Source organism: Artibeus jamaicensis, unplaced genomic scaffold, assembly GCF_021234435.1.
Source record: "Artibeus jamaicensis isolate MK-2021 breed Jamaican fruit bat unplaced genomic scaffold, CSHL_Jam_final contig_196, whole genome shotgun sequence".
NCBI classification, from domain to species: Eukaryota; Metazoa; Chordata; class Mammalia; order Chiroptera; family Phyllostomidae; genus Artibeus; species Artibeus jamaicensis.
The window spans coordinates 3,684,402-3,703,963 of record NW_026521401.1 but is presented as its reverse complement, the minus strand read 5'-3'; the positions used below and the strand labels follow the sequence as shown (position 1 = coordinate 3,703,963).

Genomic DNA, 19,562 nt, shown 5'->3' with positions numbered 1-19,562 from the left:
GTCAACACATGTAAACCGTGTTGATGGAGTCTCAGAAATGTTGCCACTGTGTGGCTCTGTGTGAGGAGGGCTCAGAAAAGGGAAAATGGCTGCTGGCTGGTCTCTGGAGTTTTGTCTGGGAGGAAGCTGTCCCCCGGCACTTGCTCTGGTGCCAGACACTTCAGTTTCTCCCCTTTGCCACTGGTGCCCTTCCAGCTGTTGTCCTGGTGCTAGTGTCCAGAGGAAGTGAGTCTGCGTAAGTTCTAAGTCTGTTGCAGGCCCTTTAAGAGGAAACACCTGAAAATCCTGCAGTTTCATTCTCCATTCCAACCCCCACCAGTGGCTGTTTTACAGCCAGAAGTTATGGGGACTTATCTGCCTGGCACTGGAACCTTAGGCTGAGTGGTCTGGTGTAGTTCTGGGATCCCTTGCTTCCAGCATATTCCTAATTTTTATCCGCCACATGTGGATATGGGACTGCCTGTTCCATGTCTCTGCATGTTCACATCTGCACCTCTCCTAGCAAATCTTGATGAGTAAGACTTCTTTAATTCCTTGGCTGTTGGACCTCCATACAGCTCAACTGTCTTACAATTCTGTGTGATAGCTGTTTTGTAGTTTACTATAGTTTTTACTGAGGTTGCACAAGGAGGCAAGCCGTATTTACTTACACCTCTATCTTGACTGGAAGTCAAAAATTTCAATGTAATAATAAGATAAGTTGGAAACACACATAGAACTGATTAAATATATCATATCATAGTTATGTACAGCATGATGATTTTTTCGGTCAATGACTGACATCGTATAGCATGGTAGTCCCATTAAGATAATGGAGCTAAAAAAACCTATCACCAAATAACATCATAGCCACCATAACATTGTAGTGCAAAGCATTATGTGTCTGTAGTGACACTAGTCTAAATAAATCTACTACACTGCCAGTGACATAAAAGTATACACATACAATTATAACTGTACATAATGCTTGCTAATGATAATAAATGACTATATTAGTGCTTTGCATATTTATTACATAATACTTTTTATTGTTATTTTAAAGTATACTCTTTTTACTTGTATGTCTTGTGGGACTTCCAGCCAAGATGGAGGTGCCGGTAGACACACTGTGCCTCCTTGCACAACCAAAAAAAGGACAACGACAATTTAAAAACAAAAACCAACCAAAAATGACAGAAAATCAAACTGCATGGAAGTCTAACAACCAAGGAGTTAAAGAAGACACATTCATCCAGACTGCTAGAAGGGGCACAGTCAGGCAGCCAGCCAGGGTGGAGAAGACTCACAGCAAACCTGTGGATGGCAGAACAGGTGGTCCCACATTCACACACCGATAAACCAGGCGAAGCTGGGTAGCGGGACAGACCATACAAGCCAGGGTCCAAGCTCAGAGAAAGTAAGCCTTAAACTCAAACCACTGATTTAAAACACCCGTGGGGGTTGAGGTGCCAGGAGAAACTCCCAGCCTCACAGGAGAATTCACTGGAAAGACCCACAGGATCCTAGAACATACACAAGTCAACCCACACAGGAATCAGCACCAGAAGGGCCCAATTTGCTTGTGGGAAGTGGGGGAATTGACTGAAATCCAGCAGACAGTGGAGCAAGCACCACTGTTCTCTCTTGGACCCCTGCCCCACATACAGCATCACAACACAGCCAAGTGGGTTACCCTGCCTGGGTGAATATCTAAGGTGCCACCCCTTACTACATAACAGGCATGTCAAGACAAAAAAAAAAGCCCCAAATGAAAGAACAGATTAAAGCTCCAGAAAAAAATAAAACTAAGCAATGAAGAGGTAGCCAACCTATCAGATGCACAGGTCAAAACACTGGTAATCAGGATGCTCACAGAATTGGTTGAATTTGGTTGCAAATTAGATGAAAAAAATGAAGGCTATGCTAAGTGAAGTAAAGGGAAATGTACAAGGAACCAACAGTGATGGGAAGGAAACTGGAACTTAAGTCAGTGGAGTAGACTAGAAGGAAGAAAGAAATATCCAATCAGAAAAATATAAAGAAACAAGAATTCAAAAAAAATGAGGAGAGGCTTAGGAACCTCCAGGACATCTTTAAATGTTTCAATAATCAAATTATAGAGGCACCAGAAGGAGAAGAAGAAGAGCAACAAGTGGAAACGTTATTTGAAGAAATATTAAAGGAGAACTTCCCCAATTTGGCAAAGGAACCAGACTTCTAGGAAGTCCAGGAAGCTGAAAGAGTCCCAAAGAAGGTGGACCCAAGGAGGAACACACCAAGACACATCATAATTACATTAGCCAAAATTAAAATGAAGGAGAGAATCTTAGAAGCAACAAGAGATAAGGAGGCAGTTACCTACAAAGGAGTTCCCATAAGACTGTCAGCTGATTTCTAAAGAGATCTTATAGGCAAGAAGGGGATGGAAAGAAGTATTTCAAGTCATGAAAGCAAGGACCTACATCTAAGATTGCTCTATCCAGCAAAGCTTTCATTTATAATGGAAGGGCAGAGAAAGTGCTTCTCAGATAAGGTCAAATTAAAGGAGTTCATCATTACCAACCCCTTATTAAATGAAATGTTAAAGGGATTTATCTAAGAAAAAAAAGATAAAATATATGTACAGTAAAATGACAGCAACGTCACAATTATTAACAACCACACCTAAAACAAAAACAAAAACAAACTAAGCCAACAACTAAAACAGGAACAGAACCACAGAAATGGAGATCACATGAAGGGTTAGCAACAGGGGAGTGGGAGGAGAAAGGGGGAAAAGGTACAGCGAATAAGTAGCATAGATGGTAGGTGGAAAATAGACAGTGGGAAGGTAAGAATAATATGAAAAATATAGAAGGCAAAGAACTTATATGTATAACAGATGGACATAACTAAAGGGAGGTAATGTGGGAAGGGGTGTGCAGGGTGGAGGGGAGTGAAGGGGGGAAATGGAACAACTGTAATAGTATAAGCAATAAAATACATTTAAAAAAAAAACAAAGCAGTATGCCTTGTCATGCCAGCAGCAGCCTCATATAGCTTGTGTTTACCATATAATCTTGAATATATCATTTTCTTTTGTACTTGATTTAGTCTCATATTATTTTACAAATTTAATGTAGCCTAAGTGTACAGTGTTTATAGTCTGAAGAAGTATAATGTCCTAGACCTTTATGTTCATTCACCACTCACTCAATGGCTCACCAGAACAACTTCCAGTCCTGCAAGCTCCATTCATGGTAATTGCCCCATATAGGTGTACCATTTTTATCTTTTATACTATACTTGTATTAAAATTACCCACTATATTCAGTATAATTACATGCTATAAAAGTCTATATCCTAGAACCAACAAACTACCATATGTATAGATGTATATAGGCTATACGATCTAGGTTTGCATAAGTGCACTCTATGGTATTTGCGCAAAAATGCAACTAGCTAACAATACGTTTCTCAGAAAAAAATCCCTGTTGTTATGAGGCATATGACTGTATGCCCATTTTCTGGACATTCTACAACTATTAAAATGATGCAGAAGAATATTAATAACAAAGAAAGATTATTGTGAGGGAAAGCAAATTATATAGCTATTATTTTTACCCAAAAATACTATATGTGCATATACATATCTGTATCTGTATAGAAATATGAAATGCAATGTAGTTCTATTCTTTTTCTGCTTATAGTTTCTACAATTAAAAACAATTTTATGATAGGAAAAATCCCAAATGTTAATTTTTAAAGCTTCCTCTTCAGAAAAGCAGCAATAACTACTTTAACCAACTTTTAGTATCCTACCTGAAAGAGTCGTGTAAAGATGTCAAATTCAAAAACTGAAATATAATCATTGCAGGTCAGATCAATTGTGGATTTCAGAGCCATGGCCTCCAGCCCAGAACTGATGGGATGTACTTCATGAAGGGCCTGTCGGAAGCTCTTCCAAGGGACTACTGTCCTGGGATGAGGTGGGTGGATAAGAAAGCACAGAGTGAGAAACAGGTAATTCTGGGCATTGCTATAATGAAGGAAAAGACAGCCACATTAAGTTCTAAATATCAATTTCAATGCTCTTAAAGAAGCTGAGCTGTATTTTGGATTGAAAAAAGAAAGGAAGTAAATGATGTATTTCTTAACTTCCTAGTAAGTAAATCAATAGAGAAGTCTTTCTCCACTGTTCTTTGAGAGAATATTACAAATTAATCTTCTTTCTCATCTTTCTTCAGACACTTGTTCTAATAGAGAAGTATAGAGAGATGAGAGTACTTTTTCTATAAATAATTAGTAAAGGACTAGCCCATAGATCATATAACAAATATGATCTATGGGCTAGTCCTTTACTAACTGAAAGCCTATAAAATCATTTTTTAAAGCCATGTAAAACATTATGAGTTCTTTGGGGGAACCCACACCATTAAGGACTAGACAAGAGGAAATAGGCTTAAGGTATAGGAAGAATAGTTCTGAGGAAGAAATTACTGAACATAAGACTGATTAAACCCCAGATAAAGCTAACAAGAGATATTATGGGATTTCTCTTTCTTAAGATCTTTAAAACAAATAAAGCCTTTGAAAAGCTTATGTACTCCCTTGCCTGAAAATCAAGTAGTGTTCTGAACTCTTTTCTAATGTTGTCATTAAGTTAAAGAAACAAAGTTAAATTTATTCACACCCTCTTCAACTAGGTTTTCTAAATTCCTAACTATTTTATATTTTATATGTAAACCTAATTTAAAAAATAAAGGTAGCATTTAAAAAGATACATTAGGCTATATATTCAACTGAAAAATTGCATTGTTTTCTATCTTTTTCATCTCTATGGTTCAAAATTTCAGACACACATGCCCTGGTGGTGTGACTCAGTGGATCGAGTGCCGGTCTACAAACCAAAAGGTTGGCAGTTCGATTCCTAGTCAGGGCACATGCCTGGGTTGTGGGCTGGGTCCCCAGCTGGAGGTACAGGGGAGACAACCGATGGATGGTGTCTCTCACACATTAACATCTCTCCTCCTCTCTTTCTCCCTCCCTTCCCCTCTCTCTAAAAATAAATAAATAAAATCTTTAAAAATAAAAATATAAAAAATTTCTCAGATATAGCTCTGCAGGCGGCTCAGTTAGTAGGAGTGTTGTCCCATGCACCAAAATATTGCAGATTCGATGCCTGTCAGGACATATACCTGAGATTGAGGGTTCAATTCCCAATCAGGGAATGTATGGGACGCACTGATTAATGTTTCTCTCCCTTTCTCTCTCTCCACCACTTCCCCACCCCTCCCTCAATATCAATGACTATATCCTTAGGTGATGATTTTAAAATATTTTCAGATATGTAAGAACATTTATATTAATATGTGTAAAAACATAAGCTTGACGCATAAAACTGGCTATAGAATTTACAACTTCTGTATTTCAAAAGACAACATAACAAAGTGAAAAGACAAGCCATAGACTAGGAGAATATATTTGTAATGTAACAAAAAAATTAATACCTTACGACATGAAAAAAATGGAAGTCAGGAAGAGCAATAGGCAAGTCAGAAGAAGAATCCTGACTAGTCATCAATGTGAAAAGATGTACCATCTCCCATGTCATTAGGAATATAAAGCAAAATATGGTATCAATTGCTATTACCAGTGTTAGCCAAATTGCAAAGCTACTGGAACTCATGTATTCTACTTATAGAAACATAAACTAGTACAACCACTTTGGAAAGCAGTTTGGCAAAGCAGAAGATGTGAAGCCCCCTGACTCAGCAATTTCTCTCCTAGGTAATGTGAATAAGGAGACTGTTGCATATGAAAGCAAATAACAGCTTTGTTCACTGCAGCAGTGCTTGCAATAGCAAGTAATTTGAAACATGAATGTCAAAAGTATAGTGAATAGGGAGGGGAAGAGAAGACTGTTCAAAGAGCACAGGTTTCAGCTGAATCTGCAAAGGCTTATTTCATTTTTTTAAAAAAGATTTTTATTTATTTTAGAGAGAGGGGTGGGAGGAAGAAAGAGTGGGAAACATCACTGTGTGGTTGCTTCTCGTGCTCCCCCTATTGGGGACCTCACGTGCAACCCAGACATGTGCCCTGAATGGGAATCAAACCAGTGACCCTTTGTTTCACAGTCTGGCACTCAATCCACTGAGCCACACCAGCCAGGGCAGACTTATTTCTTTAAAAAAACAAAAAGGCAAAAAAGGAATTTATGTTTATCAAATCTGAATAATATCTACATACACAGTCATTATTTTACTCTGTTTTCCCATGTTTTAAATTTCATTAATAAAAAACTAAACTTATCTACTGAGCCACATCCCTGGCTGGTGTGTCTCAGTAGAGTGAGTGCCAGCCTACAAACTAGAGAGTTGCCAGTTCAATTTTCATGCCTGGGTTGTTCACCTTGGCATGTTCACCCTGGGTCAATCTTAGCAGTCCATTCTCTACTGAAGTTTTACTTCTTCAGAGGTATTCTAAAATAACTCCCTGTTCCCCATCCCCTCCCAGTGACACCTCCCTGTACACTTACTTCATGACAACCACTAAGATTGAAATAAACATTATACCTTTTTGTTTATTTGTTACTGCCTACCACTTCTATTTCATTCCCTTAAAGAACCCTCAGTTCCTAGAATAATTCTGAACAACTATTAAGTACTCGATATACATTTGTTAAAAGAATTCCTCTAAACCTAAATTCCACTGGATCATCTGCCAGTCATCTACCTGCCTATCAATCGGTTTGCAATACTTAGGTGTAAAGATTTGTAGAGATAGGTGCATTAATGTATGTGATAGTAAGACACATGGGGAGTGGGACGATGGGGATACAGAAAAAACTAAAGACATATCCTTGGGGAGTTATATCAGCTTGGTACATGTATGTCATATGCCTGGGCTGTGGGCCAGGTGCACATGCTTGGGTTGTGGGCTAGGTCCCCTACTGGGGGCATACAAGAGGCAACGACACATTGATGTTTCTCTCCTTCTCTTTTTCCCTCCCTTCTCCTCCCTCTAAAAATAAATAAATAAAATATTTTAAAAAAAACAAACTACACTCACAGTATAAGCTTTAGTTCTTTGTAATTCAAATTCATTATTTTGAGAACTTACTTTTCCCCAAAAGCTTTCCTCCAAAATTCTGCAGCATCTGCTTTAGTAATTCGAAATGTGTCTCCTTGAAAGAGTCCACTTGGAAAGATTCCTTTTAGTTCTGCCAGCATGTGGCTGAAGATCAGGGACAATTTGGTTAGGTTTCGCCTACAAATAATCATAAATGCAATAATTAAATAAATACATAAAATTATTTTTGTCTTCAGTGTACTCAATTCACGAGGTATATAATATATGAACATTAAAATACATTTATAAAAACTCTCTTTGGTCCTGCCTGGGTGCTCAGTTGGTTGGAGCATCACCCCACACAAGAAGTTCAATCCCTGGTTAGGGTGCATATAGGAGACCATTGATCAATGTTTCTCTTCTCTCTCTCCTTCCCTCTCTAAAATCAGTGAAAACATATCATATCTGTGGGTGAGAATTTTTTTTAAATCGTCTTCAAATATACTTTCTGGCCTATTACTATCAAAGATACATAAATCTAGGGAAGAAGAGAAGAAATGTGCTGTTGACAGTATTAATACAGTTGACCCTCGAACAACATGGGTTTAAACGGTGTGTGTCCACATATATGTGGACTTTTTTCAATAAATACATATAGGACAGTAAATGTATTGTCTCTTTCTCATGATTTTAACATTTTCTTTTCTCTTAGCTTTCTTTAAGAATACAGAATATAATATATATAATATAAAACCTGTGTTAATCAAATGGTTTTAATATTTATTGATTTTAGGAAGAGAGCAGAAAGGAGAGGCGAAACTATGATTTTTTTGTTCCACTTATTTATGCATTCATTGGTTGATTCTTTTATGTGCCTTGATCGGGGATCAAACCTGCAACCTTGGTACATAAGGATGACACTCTAACCAACTGAACTACCTGACCAGGGCCTGTGTTCATCAACTGATTATGTTATCAGTAAGGCTTTCAACAGTAGGCTATTAGTAGTTCAGTCTTGGGACAAAGTCATACGTGGATTTTTGATTGTGGAGGTGGGACAGGTCCTAGGCACCTCTAACACCTGCATTTTTCTTTCTTTTTTTTTTAAATTTTTTATTGATTATGCTGTTACAGTTGTTCTATTCCCCCCTTCATTCCCCTCCACCCTACCCCCCCGTCCCCACCATTAACCCCCTTTTAGTTTATGTCCATGTGTCTCAAGTTCTTTAGAGTCTATATTTCCCATGCTATTCTTGCCCCCCCATCTATTTTCTATCTACTGTCTATGCTACTTATTTTCTGTACCTTCTCCCCCCTTCTCCTCCTCCCACTCCCCTGTTGCTAACCCTCCTTGAGATCTTCATTTCTATGTTTCCACTCCTGATCTAGCTGTCCTTTTAGTTTGCTTTTGTTTTAGGTGTGGTTGTTAATAACTGTGAGTTTGTTGTCCTTTCACTGTTCATGTTTCTTTAACTTCTTTTTCTTAGATAAGTCCCTTTAACATTTCATATAATAAGGGCTTGGTGATGATGAACTCCTTGAATTTGACCTTATCTGAGAAGCACTTTATCTGTCCTTCCATTCTAAATGAAAGTTTTCCTGGATAGAGCAATCTTGGTTGTAGGTCTTTGGATTTCATGACTTGGAATACTTCTTTCCAGCCCCTTCTTGCCTGTAAGGTCTCTTTTGAGAAATCAGCTGACAGTCTGATGGGGACTCCTTTGTAGGTGACTGTCCCCTTAGCTCTTGCTGCTTCTAGGATTCTCTCCTTCATTTTAATTCTGGCTAATGTAATTATAATGTGCCTTGGTGTGTTCCTTCTTGGGTCCAACTTCTTTGGGACTCTCTGAGCTTCCTGGATTTCCTGGAAGTCTATTTCCTTTGCCAGATTGGAGAAATTCTCCTTTATTATTTGTTCAAATAAGTTTTCCACTGGTGGCTGTGCCTTTCCCCCTTCTGGTACCCCTATAATTCGGATGTTGGAGCGTTTAAAGATGTCCTGGAGGTTCCTAAGACTCTCCTCATTTCTTTGAATTCTTGCTTCTGACTCTTTTCTGTTTGGCCATTATTTGCTTTCTTCTGGTCCACTCCATTGATTTGAGTCCCAGTTTCCTTTTCATCGCTATTGGTTTCCTGTGCAATTCCATTCATTTCAATTAGTTTCGCCTTCATATATTTGTCTAATTTGTGGCTATAATCAACCAGTTCTGTGAGGATCCTGATGACCAGTGTTTTAAACTGTGCATCTGAGAGTTTTGGTATTTCTTCATCGCTTAGATTTATAGGCTCTGGGGCTTTGAGATCTTCTTGAGCCATTTTTGGTCTGTTCGCACCCTTTAAGTGTGAGGAGCGGAGCCTTGGACTCCCAGGTCACTGGGTTGTGACACTGTATGTGGGGGCGTGGTCAGAGCGGTGAAATGGTGGCACCATCTGCTGTTTTGTGCTGCTGGGTGAGGAGCAGAGGCTTAGGTGGTTCACCTGGGCCAGGCCACTCAGAGTCGCTGGGTTATGACGCTGCATGTGGAGGTGGGGTCAGAGCAGGGAAATGGCGGCGCCCTCCCTGCTGCTTGCCGCGGGGAATTGCCCACTCCCTCGCTTGTCTATCTGCATACGAATGTGAGACCACAGTCAACCCGCAGCCCTGCTCCCTCGCTGTTTTCCCGCGGTGGCTCGCTTGGTCGCTTGCTCGGTCGCTCACTAGGTCCAACCCTGCGCCTGGATTCCACGTGCCTGAGTCCGTCTGACCGAGTTTTCCTGTGCAACTCCAGTCTGCCAGCTGCTGGTTTCGCCCCTCTTACTGGTCAGGCTGAAGAATTTGTTGTTAACAGACTTCCGAAAAGTTCAATTTTCTGTGTTCTGACTGTGTTTTCTGTTGCTAATATTTAGTTGTCTCTAAAGTTGGTTGTGTGAGAAGGCAGGGCTTATCCACCTATGCCTCCATCTTGGCGGAAGTCCTAACACCTGCATTTCTCAAGGGTCAGTTATACTCTACGATATTGTTATCTTTGTTCAAAGGAGGGCTTTAGAAATTGTTTTTGCCCTAATATTATATGAAAGATGTAAGTAAAATGGCATAAACACTGCTGAATCCATTAGGTCATTTCCTATTCCCTCCATTCAAAATACCAAAGAAGAAAAAAAAATTGACAGTAATATATTTTAAGGCTTTGAATCTTAAATTAATCAGGCCCAATAACGCTGAGCAAAAAGTAACAAATTTACTTATTGGGGATGACATATAAGATAATTCAACAAATAAGATAAGAACTTATACATTCTTATAACCACTCAAAGAGAAAAAAAATGTTAGAAAAGCAAAATGTATTATTTACTGCTTTGCTTAAGCTATTCTGAATAAAAAAATCATATAACTCATACAAATTAAAACTATCAATAAAAAAGGATTATTTAAATATCCAGACCTAATGAATATTTTCACTAAATCAGATTTTACAAAAATGATTCCTAGTCCTTTCCAAAAATTAAATGTTAACTTCCAAACTATGTAAAATCTTCTACATAAGTACATGAGCTTCTACTCTAACAATTAGTGAACTTTATTCTAATAACATCTCTTTAATGGGTGTGATTATAAAGATGCCACACAGTATCAATTTAACACACCAGATACTCTCTCTACTTTTAAGTATGTCTTTTAAGCAGATTGCCTTTATCTTTAATGATACTGTCAAACAAAACAAGACATAAATGCTTTAGATTATACTTGCTTATTTTATCTTCCTTTACCTCAATAATTAGTATTTGTGTACTCAAAAGCCTACTCCTGTCATACAGGTGGACTATAAAATTTTAAGTAAATTCATGATCAAATCTGATGGACTGAAAAAAATATTTTTGGTATAGATTTTTCTTTTTTTATGCTATACTGGAGGATCACCACCAGTCCCAACTTTGTCTTTCCTGGATAAAATGCTGCACCAAAGTAATCAATTCTCTCTAGCCTGACTTTTCTGCAAAATGCTGCTGAAATCTTTCAGTTAAGAATGCCAACAAATCAACTTCAGTTTTTTGATATTTGTCTTCCTGTACTTGTTGCAAGTTATTTTCTTTCTAGTTTCCTATTTGTTTTCTGCAAGCACCTATAAAAATAATAAATGTTGATATTCCTTGAAGATGGCCTTAAAATAATTTATATGCTAAACAGCTCAAATACAAGTACTTATGTAATGCCTAAATTCCATTGTTTTCCTCCTTGCACTCTGAGATCCTTCAACTATTGCTGGTTAGGATTTTTACTATTTTGAAAAGAAAAAGAAAAAAGATCAAGAATGATCACAGAGGAATTCTGAATCAGATAATTTGGTAGTAAATCTTCAAAGCAAAAATTATTCCCAAAGACTTTACTTAATCCTCCAGCAGGACACCAGACTGCATGCACAGCGCACTGAGCCTCAATATTAATATAACATTCTGCCAAATGTTAATTCTTAAAAGATACACAGGTGAGAGTCCATGAATCCCTTAAGATATGCTCAACTGTCAGAAGCTACTACATGTAAAAAACTATGCTAAACAGTAAGTTCAGCAAAATAATGTATGATATGACAGAAAAAAATACATATCACCACTCCCAACATTACATCATAGCTTTCTCAAAGGAACAGGTTTGAATCTTACTTCTTCCTTAAAACATCTTTCCTTGGTTTCTCCAATATTGTCCCCTCCCTTAGTTCTACTTGCTTTTGTCCTTCTGTTGGCTTTTCTTCTTATTCTCTTAATAGTTATTTCCCAAAAATTTGCTATCTTCCTTTCTTTTTCCATTACCCTCTGACCCTTCCTTTTGCAATCTCAAGGCTTTAAAAATCACTTTGCAAATGATTCCCAAATCTCAGGCCTTGGTAGCTTTCCATCTGCCTGCCACATTTCTCCATTCAAATGCTAGCCACCTCAAAGCAACATGTTCAAACTTAATCTTCCTTTTCAAATCTACTTTCTTCATGTTCTCTATTTCTATATTTAATGACAACATCTTACTTTCTACAAGTTCAAAACCCTGGACCCATTTTGACTTCTTCCATTTTCCTTATTCTCCATATCTGATTTATCTGTCAATTTGCTGACCATTTGTTGTCAATCCTACCTGAATTACATTATTATTGTAATATACACTCCTTGCTACCTTTACCTACCAACTCTGTAATTCAAACTTCAATCTCTCACTATGGATGTCCAACCATACCACATACAACTGCCTTTTAAGGAGGGGAAAAAACAATTTCCACCATGCCAATGGGACAAAACCCAATTTCAGCTTTGATTTTAAGACTTTCCACTGACCTGGATCTAATTTCTTAGTTATTTACTATTACATTGCAGAAAAATTGAACACCTTACCTTTTCTTATATGTACTACTGTTATATGTATTCACTTTCCTACCTCTGAGCTTCTGCTTATCTGTATCCCTAGGCAGAAATAAGACCCAGCTTAAATGTCTTAAGAGGTCAGCTGGATGTAATAAATCTATAAAATATCCACAGCATTTTTGCTAAGGTTCTCTTAGTCATTTGAATCCATCCTATACTATAGTTATATGTGTACACAGAGCTGAATCTATTTTGGATGTGTATTATATCCCTTGGGCATCTGGCACAATTTCTAGCCTTCATTATACCAGAAAACATCTGAATGCCTATTAGGTGCTAGGCAGTAGGGATTGGATACAGCAATGAACAAAACAATGGTTCCTGTTATTACTGCATTTAAATCCCCATGGGAAAGTATCAGGTGGTGGGGAAAAAGTGCTTTGAAGTACAAGGCTGGGTGTGAGAGCAAGTCATGGAGGGCTGCTGTTTCAGAGGGTGGTCTTAGGAACTTCTCTGAGTGTTGATTTTTTTTTTTTTAAAGGCAAGTCTCAAGCAAAAAGACAAGAAGTGAGTCTTGGAATGCTTAGCCCTTTATCAGCATCTTTGACTCTTCAAATAATCCTCCAATGAGAACCTACCAGGTACCCAGCACTCTGTTGGACAGGAGATAAAATACACACACACACGATGGACAGAAAGGTTTCTTAATTTGTGAAGTAAGGCCACAAAAAAGGGAAAGTTACTGACCACAGGATATAATGGCACCAGGTACCCAAGAGCAGTTCAAAGTGCTGACTGAAAGTTACTAAAAATCAACTGAAGATACTTTCTTACTCCAGAATGCATCCCCTCCAAAAGCCAGCTCACATTTCTTAAAACCAACAGAGATGTGCATTGTAATGAGGAGGAAATGCTAATCAGCCACAAAGTTAAGCAATATAAAGCTTTCTTTATTGGGGTTTGGGCGCCCTGGCGAGGTTCCCTGGTCTGCAAAGTGGGGTCAGGGGAAATCACTCCCAAGCAGGGAATATGGTGGGGTTTTATTTTAGTTGGCTCTCTTCATGGGAGCTGGGGATTGGTCCTCTTTGAACAAAGCGGCACTATATCATTGGTGGCTTTCTTTGCTATGCGGATATCCATTTTGGCAAAGCCTGCCCTCTGGCTCTCTGGTTTGACGTTAGCCATCTTTTCCGAGTTGTAGTTCAGCCGCCATTTTGTCCTACCCCGCCCATCCTGACATTCCAACCTCTTTGATAGAATAAGGGGCGCTGTGTTCGATCTGGCTACTTCCTGCTGTCAGGGCAGCATAGAGGGGAGGGGCTAGAGGTGGGCCATTTCTGGTTCATCAAGGAGGGGTGAGTAGGTTTTCTAACAGCGGGAGGATAAGGGAGGAGGAAGGGGTTGGGATTTGCCTGATCTGAAGAGCGATGCCTAATAATTGGAGAACATCGTCCTAGTAGCGGAATAGGGCAGGAGGGTATGACAAGGAATGAATGAGAACAGGGAAAGCCATCCAGACTGCAGCTAAGCTGGGGGGTTCGCCACGGGCAAGATGGGGTCCCGTCGACCCCCATGACCGAGATCTGGGAAAGAGTAACAGGTCCTAAAAAAGATGGTAAAACAGAGTAGATAGCCCCCGTGTCCACTAGGAAAGAGATGGACTTACCACTACCTGTAGCGTTACCCTGGGCTCAGTGAGGGTGATAGGGGTCTTTGAGCCCAGGCTGCTTCAATCTCCTAGGAGTCCGAGAACTTCTGGCGCGACCTTGATCAGCTGGTCCCCCGTGTGGAGACGCTGGGGACAAGCCTCTAAGGGGACAGGCACCCCTCCAGTAGCCAAGCTGCTGGCAATCGGGGCAAGGCTTCATTGATGGCCGAGGCTGAGGACACTGGCAGGCCCAGTGCCCTCCTTTGCCACACTTGAAACAGGTCTCCAGTGGGGTGTTCTTTGGCCCAGACTTAGGCTTCGTCCCCATGCCAGTGTTTGCACCGGCCACAGGGCCACTAGCATGACTTGGGTTTGCAGGGCTACCTTTTGCTATATGTGAGCCTAGCGGGCAACCTCAGCCTCTACTTCCTGGTTATTGAAAACCTTAAATGCCATATTTACCAGATCTCGAATGGGGGCTTGGGAGCCATCCTCAGCCTTTTTTAGTTTTCTTCTAATGTCTGGGGCCGACTGGGAGATAAAGTGACTAGCTAAGACAGCGGCCCCAGAACTAGAAGCCGGGTCAAGGCGGGTATGAAGCACCATTGCCTCGGTTAATCTGTTGAGAAATAGCACCGGATTTTCTCTGGGGCCTTGGGTGACCTCTCTGAGCTTATCATAATTGACTGCTTTCTGGGCAGATTGGTGCATACTTGCTATCAGGCACTTGACCATTTGGTCGCAGCGCCTCCAACCCGCCTGTCCTACCTGGTCGTCCCAGTCTGGTTTCACCTCTAGCTCGGCTTCAGCCCCTATTGGCATGAGGGGATTGGTGGTGTGGGTTTGGTCTGCATGAGCCCTACCTGCAGTTTGGACGTGGTCACACTCATCCAGGGTCATAATGGAAGTTAAAATGATATGCAGGTCATACCATGTGAGGTCATAAGCCTGGACTAGGTATTGGAATTCTTTGATAAAATTGGTAGGGTTGGTGGAAAAAGAGCGTAGATGTTTCTCAATTGAAGAGAGGTCAGTTAGTGAGAAGGGGACATGGATCTGAATGACACCTTCTGCTCCTGCCACTCCCCGGAGGGGGCAAATGCGGGAGTATAGGGACTCTAGATTCAGGCAGGAGCGGGTGTGTGAGCTGACCTGGGAAGAAAGGTCTTCAGAGGAAAAGGGAGAATCGGCTGAGAGGGGAGGGCTGGGGCTGGAGTAGCCGTTCAGCAGAGCTGATAAGGAGGGGGAGAAGGAAGGGAAGCAAGACCCTCAGGGGAATCAGAAACAGAGGAGGGAGGTTCTGTGGCAGTAGGCTTAGGAGGCCAGACAGGTTCAGGATTCCCTTGGGCGAGGAGAACTTGGGCTGTGGAACACTGGGCTCACAGATCCGGGTGAGAACGTAAGGCCCAGAAGCCTTTGAATGTAGGGGACCTCAGACCATTTGCGAGTCCATCTGCAAAAATTATCTAGGTCAATAAGGGTAACGAAATCAAAAGTGCCTTCAGGAGGCCAGGTTTCATGATTATCAAGCTGATACAACAGCCAGGCCGTAGTGGATAGAAAAATTAGCCATTTTCACTTAAGGCCAGGGTGAATTACTCTCAAATTTTTCAGAAAGCACCCTAGAGATGACTTAGGATCTGGCTTGGACTCCTGCCCTCCCATTCCTAGTCCCACAAGGATCAGCAAATGGGAATCGGCGTCCCTCAACCAAATCTGCTGATCCGGTCTGGTAAAAAACAGGGGTCTGGGTCCAGGGACATCTCCTCTGGTGCCCAGAACCTCTCAGCAGGGGAGGGCAGTCCCTCCTGGAGGGGTTACCCCAACGCAGCGCTGCAGTTTTGGTGTGAGGGCAGTCTCTCTTAGCAGACAGGGCCCCGAAATCGGTGTGGGGACCAGAAATTTAAGGGCAGTGGTACTTACCCTGGTTCTTAGCCCGGACTGGTGGGGTGACCACGAGACCTTCTCGGGGAGTGGGGAGAGGAGCAGTCTTCAGCAGACAACTCCTCCTGGGTTTTGGCACCACCTACCTACATCTAAACAACTGCAAAATCTACTCTATAGCTTCTACCTTCCAAGTTCAAGAATGGAGTCAGTTCTTTTCCTCTAAACTCTAAAAGGTCCTACTCTAAAAGTCAATGTATCTCAGACCTAAAGTAATGGCATACATTTTTCTGAGTATAACTTCAGCTAATAAGGGACTGAGATCTTTACGTCACCAATACATAAATATATTACAAATTAAATAAGCAATTATATAACTCCAGTTTTAGCTTCAACAGTAGAAAAATAAATATCACTTGATAGGAATCACAATCACCATTTCTATATATCCAGCAAGAAAGGGTTGGAAAGTACCTTTTATGAGAATAACAGATAAAAACAGATAAACTGAAAATTCTAGTGATGCCAATCCATGCACTTACTACTATACGAAATACTGAAAAAACAAGCTATCTTGTAACTCTTGGCTACAGAGCACTTTGCAGAGAAAGAGGAAATGAAAAAAGAACACAGTATGAGAAGATAAGTTAATCCTTAATATTAAAGTGTATTTATTCATATTTAACACAAGTATTGACAGTATCACTCTTTTTTTGTTATTGTTTTAATGAGAATCCCTTAAAAATACAGTAACAGTTTTGAGAAGAAATGAATATTAAGAGACTGAGGTCTTCTAGAAAAAAAATAATGGACCTATAATACAATTAGTCCAAGGTATTCATAAAGATATTCTCACTTAGGGTTATTTTGCTAACTCCATTTTGATAGTTAGAGATAAATGATATGATTAACAAGTATGCTTTTTAATTCCTTCTACAAAGGAGTACCTGAAAATACATACATATGATAATAGCCAAGAGAACCAGAAATCTAAAATGTATTCCCTGATCTCCTATTAACTTATTGTGTCCTTGGGCAGTTATTTACACTCTCTGGGCAACTCTTGCCACAGAAGTAATATAAAGAAAATGGAGTCGGTCACTCTTAAAGATTTCTTTCTATGTATAAATATGTACAAATGTATGCTATACCATCAATTTGAAACTGAAAAAGAAAACTACTAGTTTAATTTCGTAAGTGGGTTGAAGAAGACACGAGAGAAAGACAGCTAGTAGCTAGTGCCTATCCTTATATGACTGAGGGCTAGAAATTTTACCAAGTAATAATAATTTTTAAAAGTACATTTTATTCCTGCAAGAATTGTAATATTACGGAATTTGAATAGTTAATTGTATGAACTGTATATAGGGCCTGAAAATTAATCTAATCTGATAAACTACAGCTTTGTTATCTACTGTTACTAGGGATTGGCTAAATCCCAGAATATGTTAATTATTTTACTCAAAGAATTTTATAATTTCTGAATAACGCGAAAACATCAAAAATCTCAGCCATTTCAAAATACTGCCTTGAGGACTTCCGCCAAGATGGAGGTATAGGTGGATGTGCCGTGCCTTCTCACACAACCAAGTTTGGGGACAACTAAATATTAGCATCAGAAAACACAACCAGAACACGGAAAATTGAACTTTTCGGAAGTCCATTAACAACAAATTCTTCAGCCCGACTGGTAAGGGGCGAAACGGGCGTCTCGTGAGGGGTTGCACTGGAGGACTGAGTCGGACCAGGGCGCGGAATCCAGACGCGCGAATCCAGACGCATGGGTTCCAAACGCAGGACTGGACCTAGTGAGCGACCGAGCAACCCACCGGGTGAGCGACTGCAGAGGAGACAGTGGGGAGGCGGTGCAGCGTGTTGACTGCGGTCGCCTGTTTGCGGGCGAGCGGACAGGCGAGGGAGTGGGCGGTTGGACCGGGGCCCAGCTTCCCCGTGGCAAGCTGCGGTAGAGGGCGCCGCCATTTCCCTGCTCTGACCACGCCCCCACATACAGCGTCACAACCCAGCGACCTGGGAGTCTAAGGCGCCGCTTCTCACATTTAAAGGGCCAGAACAGACCAAAAATGTCGCAGGAAGACCTCAAAGCCCCAGAGATAAATCTAAGCGGCGAAGAAATAGCAAAACTCTCAGACGCACAGTTTAAAACACTGGTCATCAGGATCCTCACAGATCTGGTTGATTATACCGACAAATTAGACAAATATATGAAGGCTAAACTAATGGAAATGAATGGAATTCCACAGGAAACCCATAGTGTTGAAAAGGAAACTGGGACTCAAATCAATGGAGTGGACCAGAAGAAAGCAAATAATGGCCAAACAGAAAAGAGTCAAGGAGCAAGAATTCAAAGAAATGAGGAGAGTCTTAGGAACCTCCAGGACATCTTTAAACGCTCCAATATCTGAATTATAGGGGTACCAGAAGGGGAAAAGACACAACCACCAGTGGAAAACTTATTTGAACAAATAATAAAAGAAAATTTCCCCAATCTGGCAAAGGAAATAGACTTCCAAGAAATCCAAGAAGCTCAGAGAGTACCAAAAAAGTTGGACTCAAGAAGAAACACACCAAGGCATATCATAATTACATTAGCCAAAATTAAAATGAAGGAGAGAATCCTAGAAGCAGCAAGAGCTAAGGGGACAATCACCTACAAAGGAGTCCCCATCAGACTGTCAGCAGATTTCTCAAAAGAGACCTTACAGGCAAGAAGGGGCTGGAAAGAAATATTCCAAGTCATGAAATCTAAAGACCTACAACCAAGATTGCTCTATCCAGGAAAACTTTCATTTAGAATGGAAGGACAGATAAAGTGCTTCTCAGATAAGATCAAATTCAAGGAGTTCATCATCACCAAGCCCTTATTATATGAAATGTTAAAGGGACTTATCTAAGAAAAAGAAGTTAAAGAAACATGAACAGTGAAAGAACAACAAGCTCACAGTTATTAACAACCACACCTAAAACGAAAGCAAACTAAAAGAACAGCTAGATCAGGAGTGGAAACATAGAAATGAAGATCTCAAGGAGGGTTAGCAACAGGGGAGTGGGAGGAGGAGAAGGGGGGAGAAGGTACAGAAAATAAGTAGCATAGACAGTAGATAGAAAATAGATGGGGGGGCAAGAATAGCATGGGAAATATAGAACCTAAAGGACTTGAGACACATGGACATAAACTAAAGGGGGGTAATGGTGGGGATGGGGGGCAGGGTGGAGGGGAATGAAGGGGGGAATAGAACAACTGTAACAGCATAATCAATTTAAAAAAATAAATTAAAAAAAATACTGCCTTGAGAAAATGGTTCAGAGAATCAGAAAAAACAGTTTATTTTTACAAAGAGAAGCAGAATTTTCCTTTTAGAAACAATTTAGTTAATTGAGGTGGGGAATCAGAAAAGGAAGAGGGATGTTCTGGGGCAGTAGGCTTAGGAGGCCTAATGGGTTCAGCGTTCCCTTCGGCGAGGAGAACTTGGGCTGTGGAACATTGGGACAGTTGAACATTGTGAAACCAGGATAGAATCTAAGTGATAGGTATACAATTGTAAAATTCTTTCAACTTTTCTGTATGACTGAAAAATTTCATAATAAAATATTGGGGGAAAACCCCAAAAATTTGAGAATGAACTCTAATATTTGTGGACCTAATGATCCTGTACTG

The 19,562-nt window shown here is 40.3% G+C and overlaps 1 protein-coding gene across 5 annotated transcripts in view; it reads right to left on the bottom strand.

Annotated features, from left to right (window-relative positions):
* Positions 1-19,562, bottom strand: part of CBL (Cbl proto-oncogene) — a 138,697-nt gene that overhangs the window by 48,546 nt on the left and 70,589 nt on the right. For 3 of the 5 annotated variants that reach the window (XM_037147169.2, XM_053672529.1, XM_037147171.2), the window contains 2 exons: positions 7,081-7,227; positions 3,781-3,937 (listed from right to left, as the gene is read on the bottom strand). The exons of 1 other annotated variant lie outside the window; for it this stretch is intronic. In XM_037147169.2, coding sequence (XP_037003064.2) covers positions 3,781-3,937; positions 7,081-7,227 — 304 coding nt within the window. The remainder of the gene's footprint in view (positions 1-3,780; positions 3,938-7,080; positions 7,228-19,562) is intronic. One more of the 5 variants, XM_037147170.2, reaches the window with a different exon arrangement.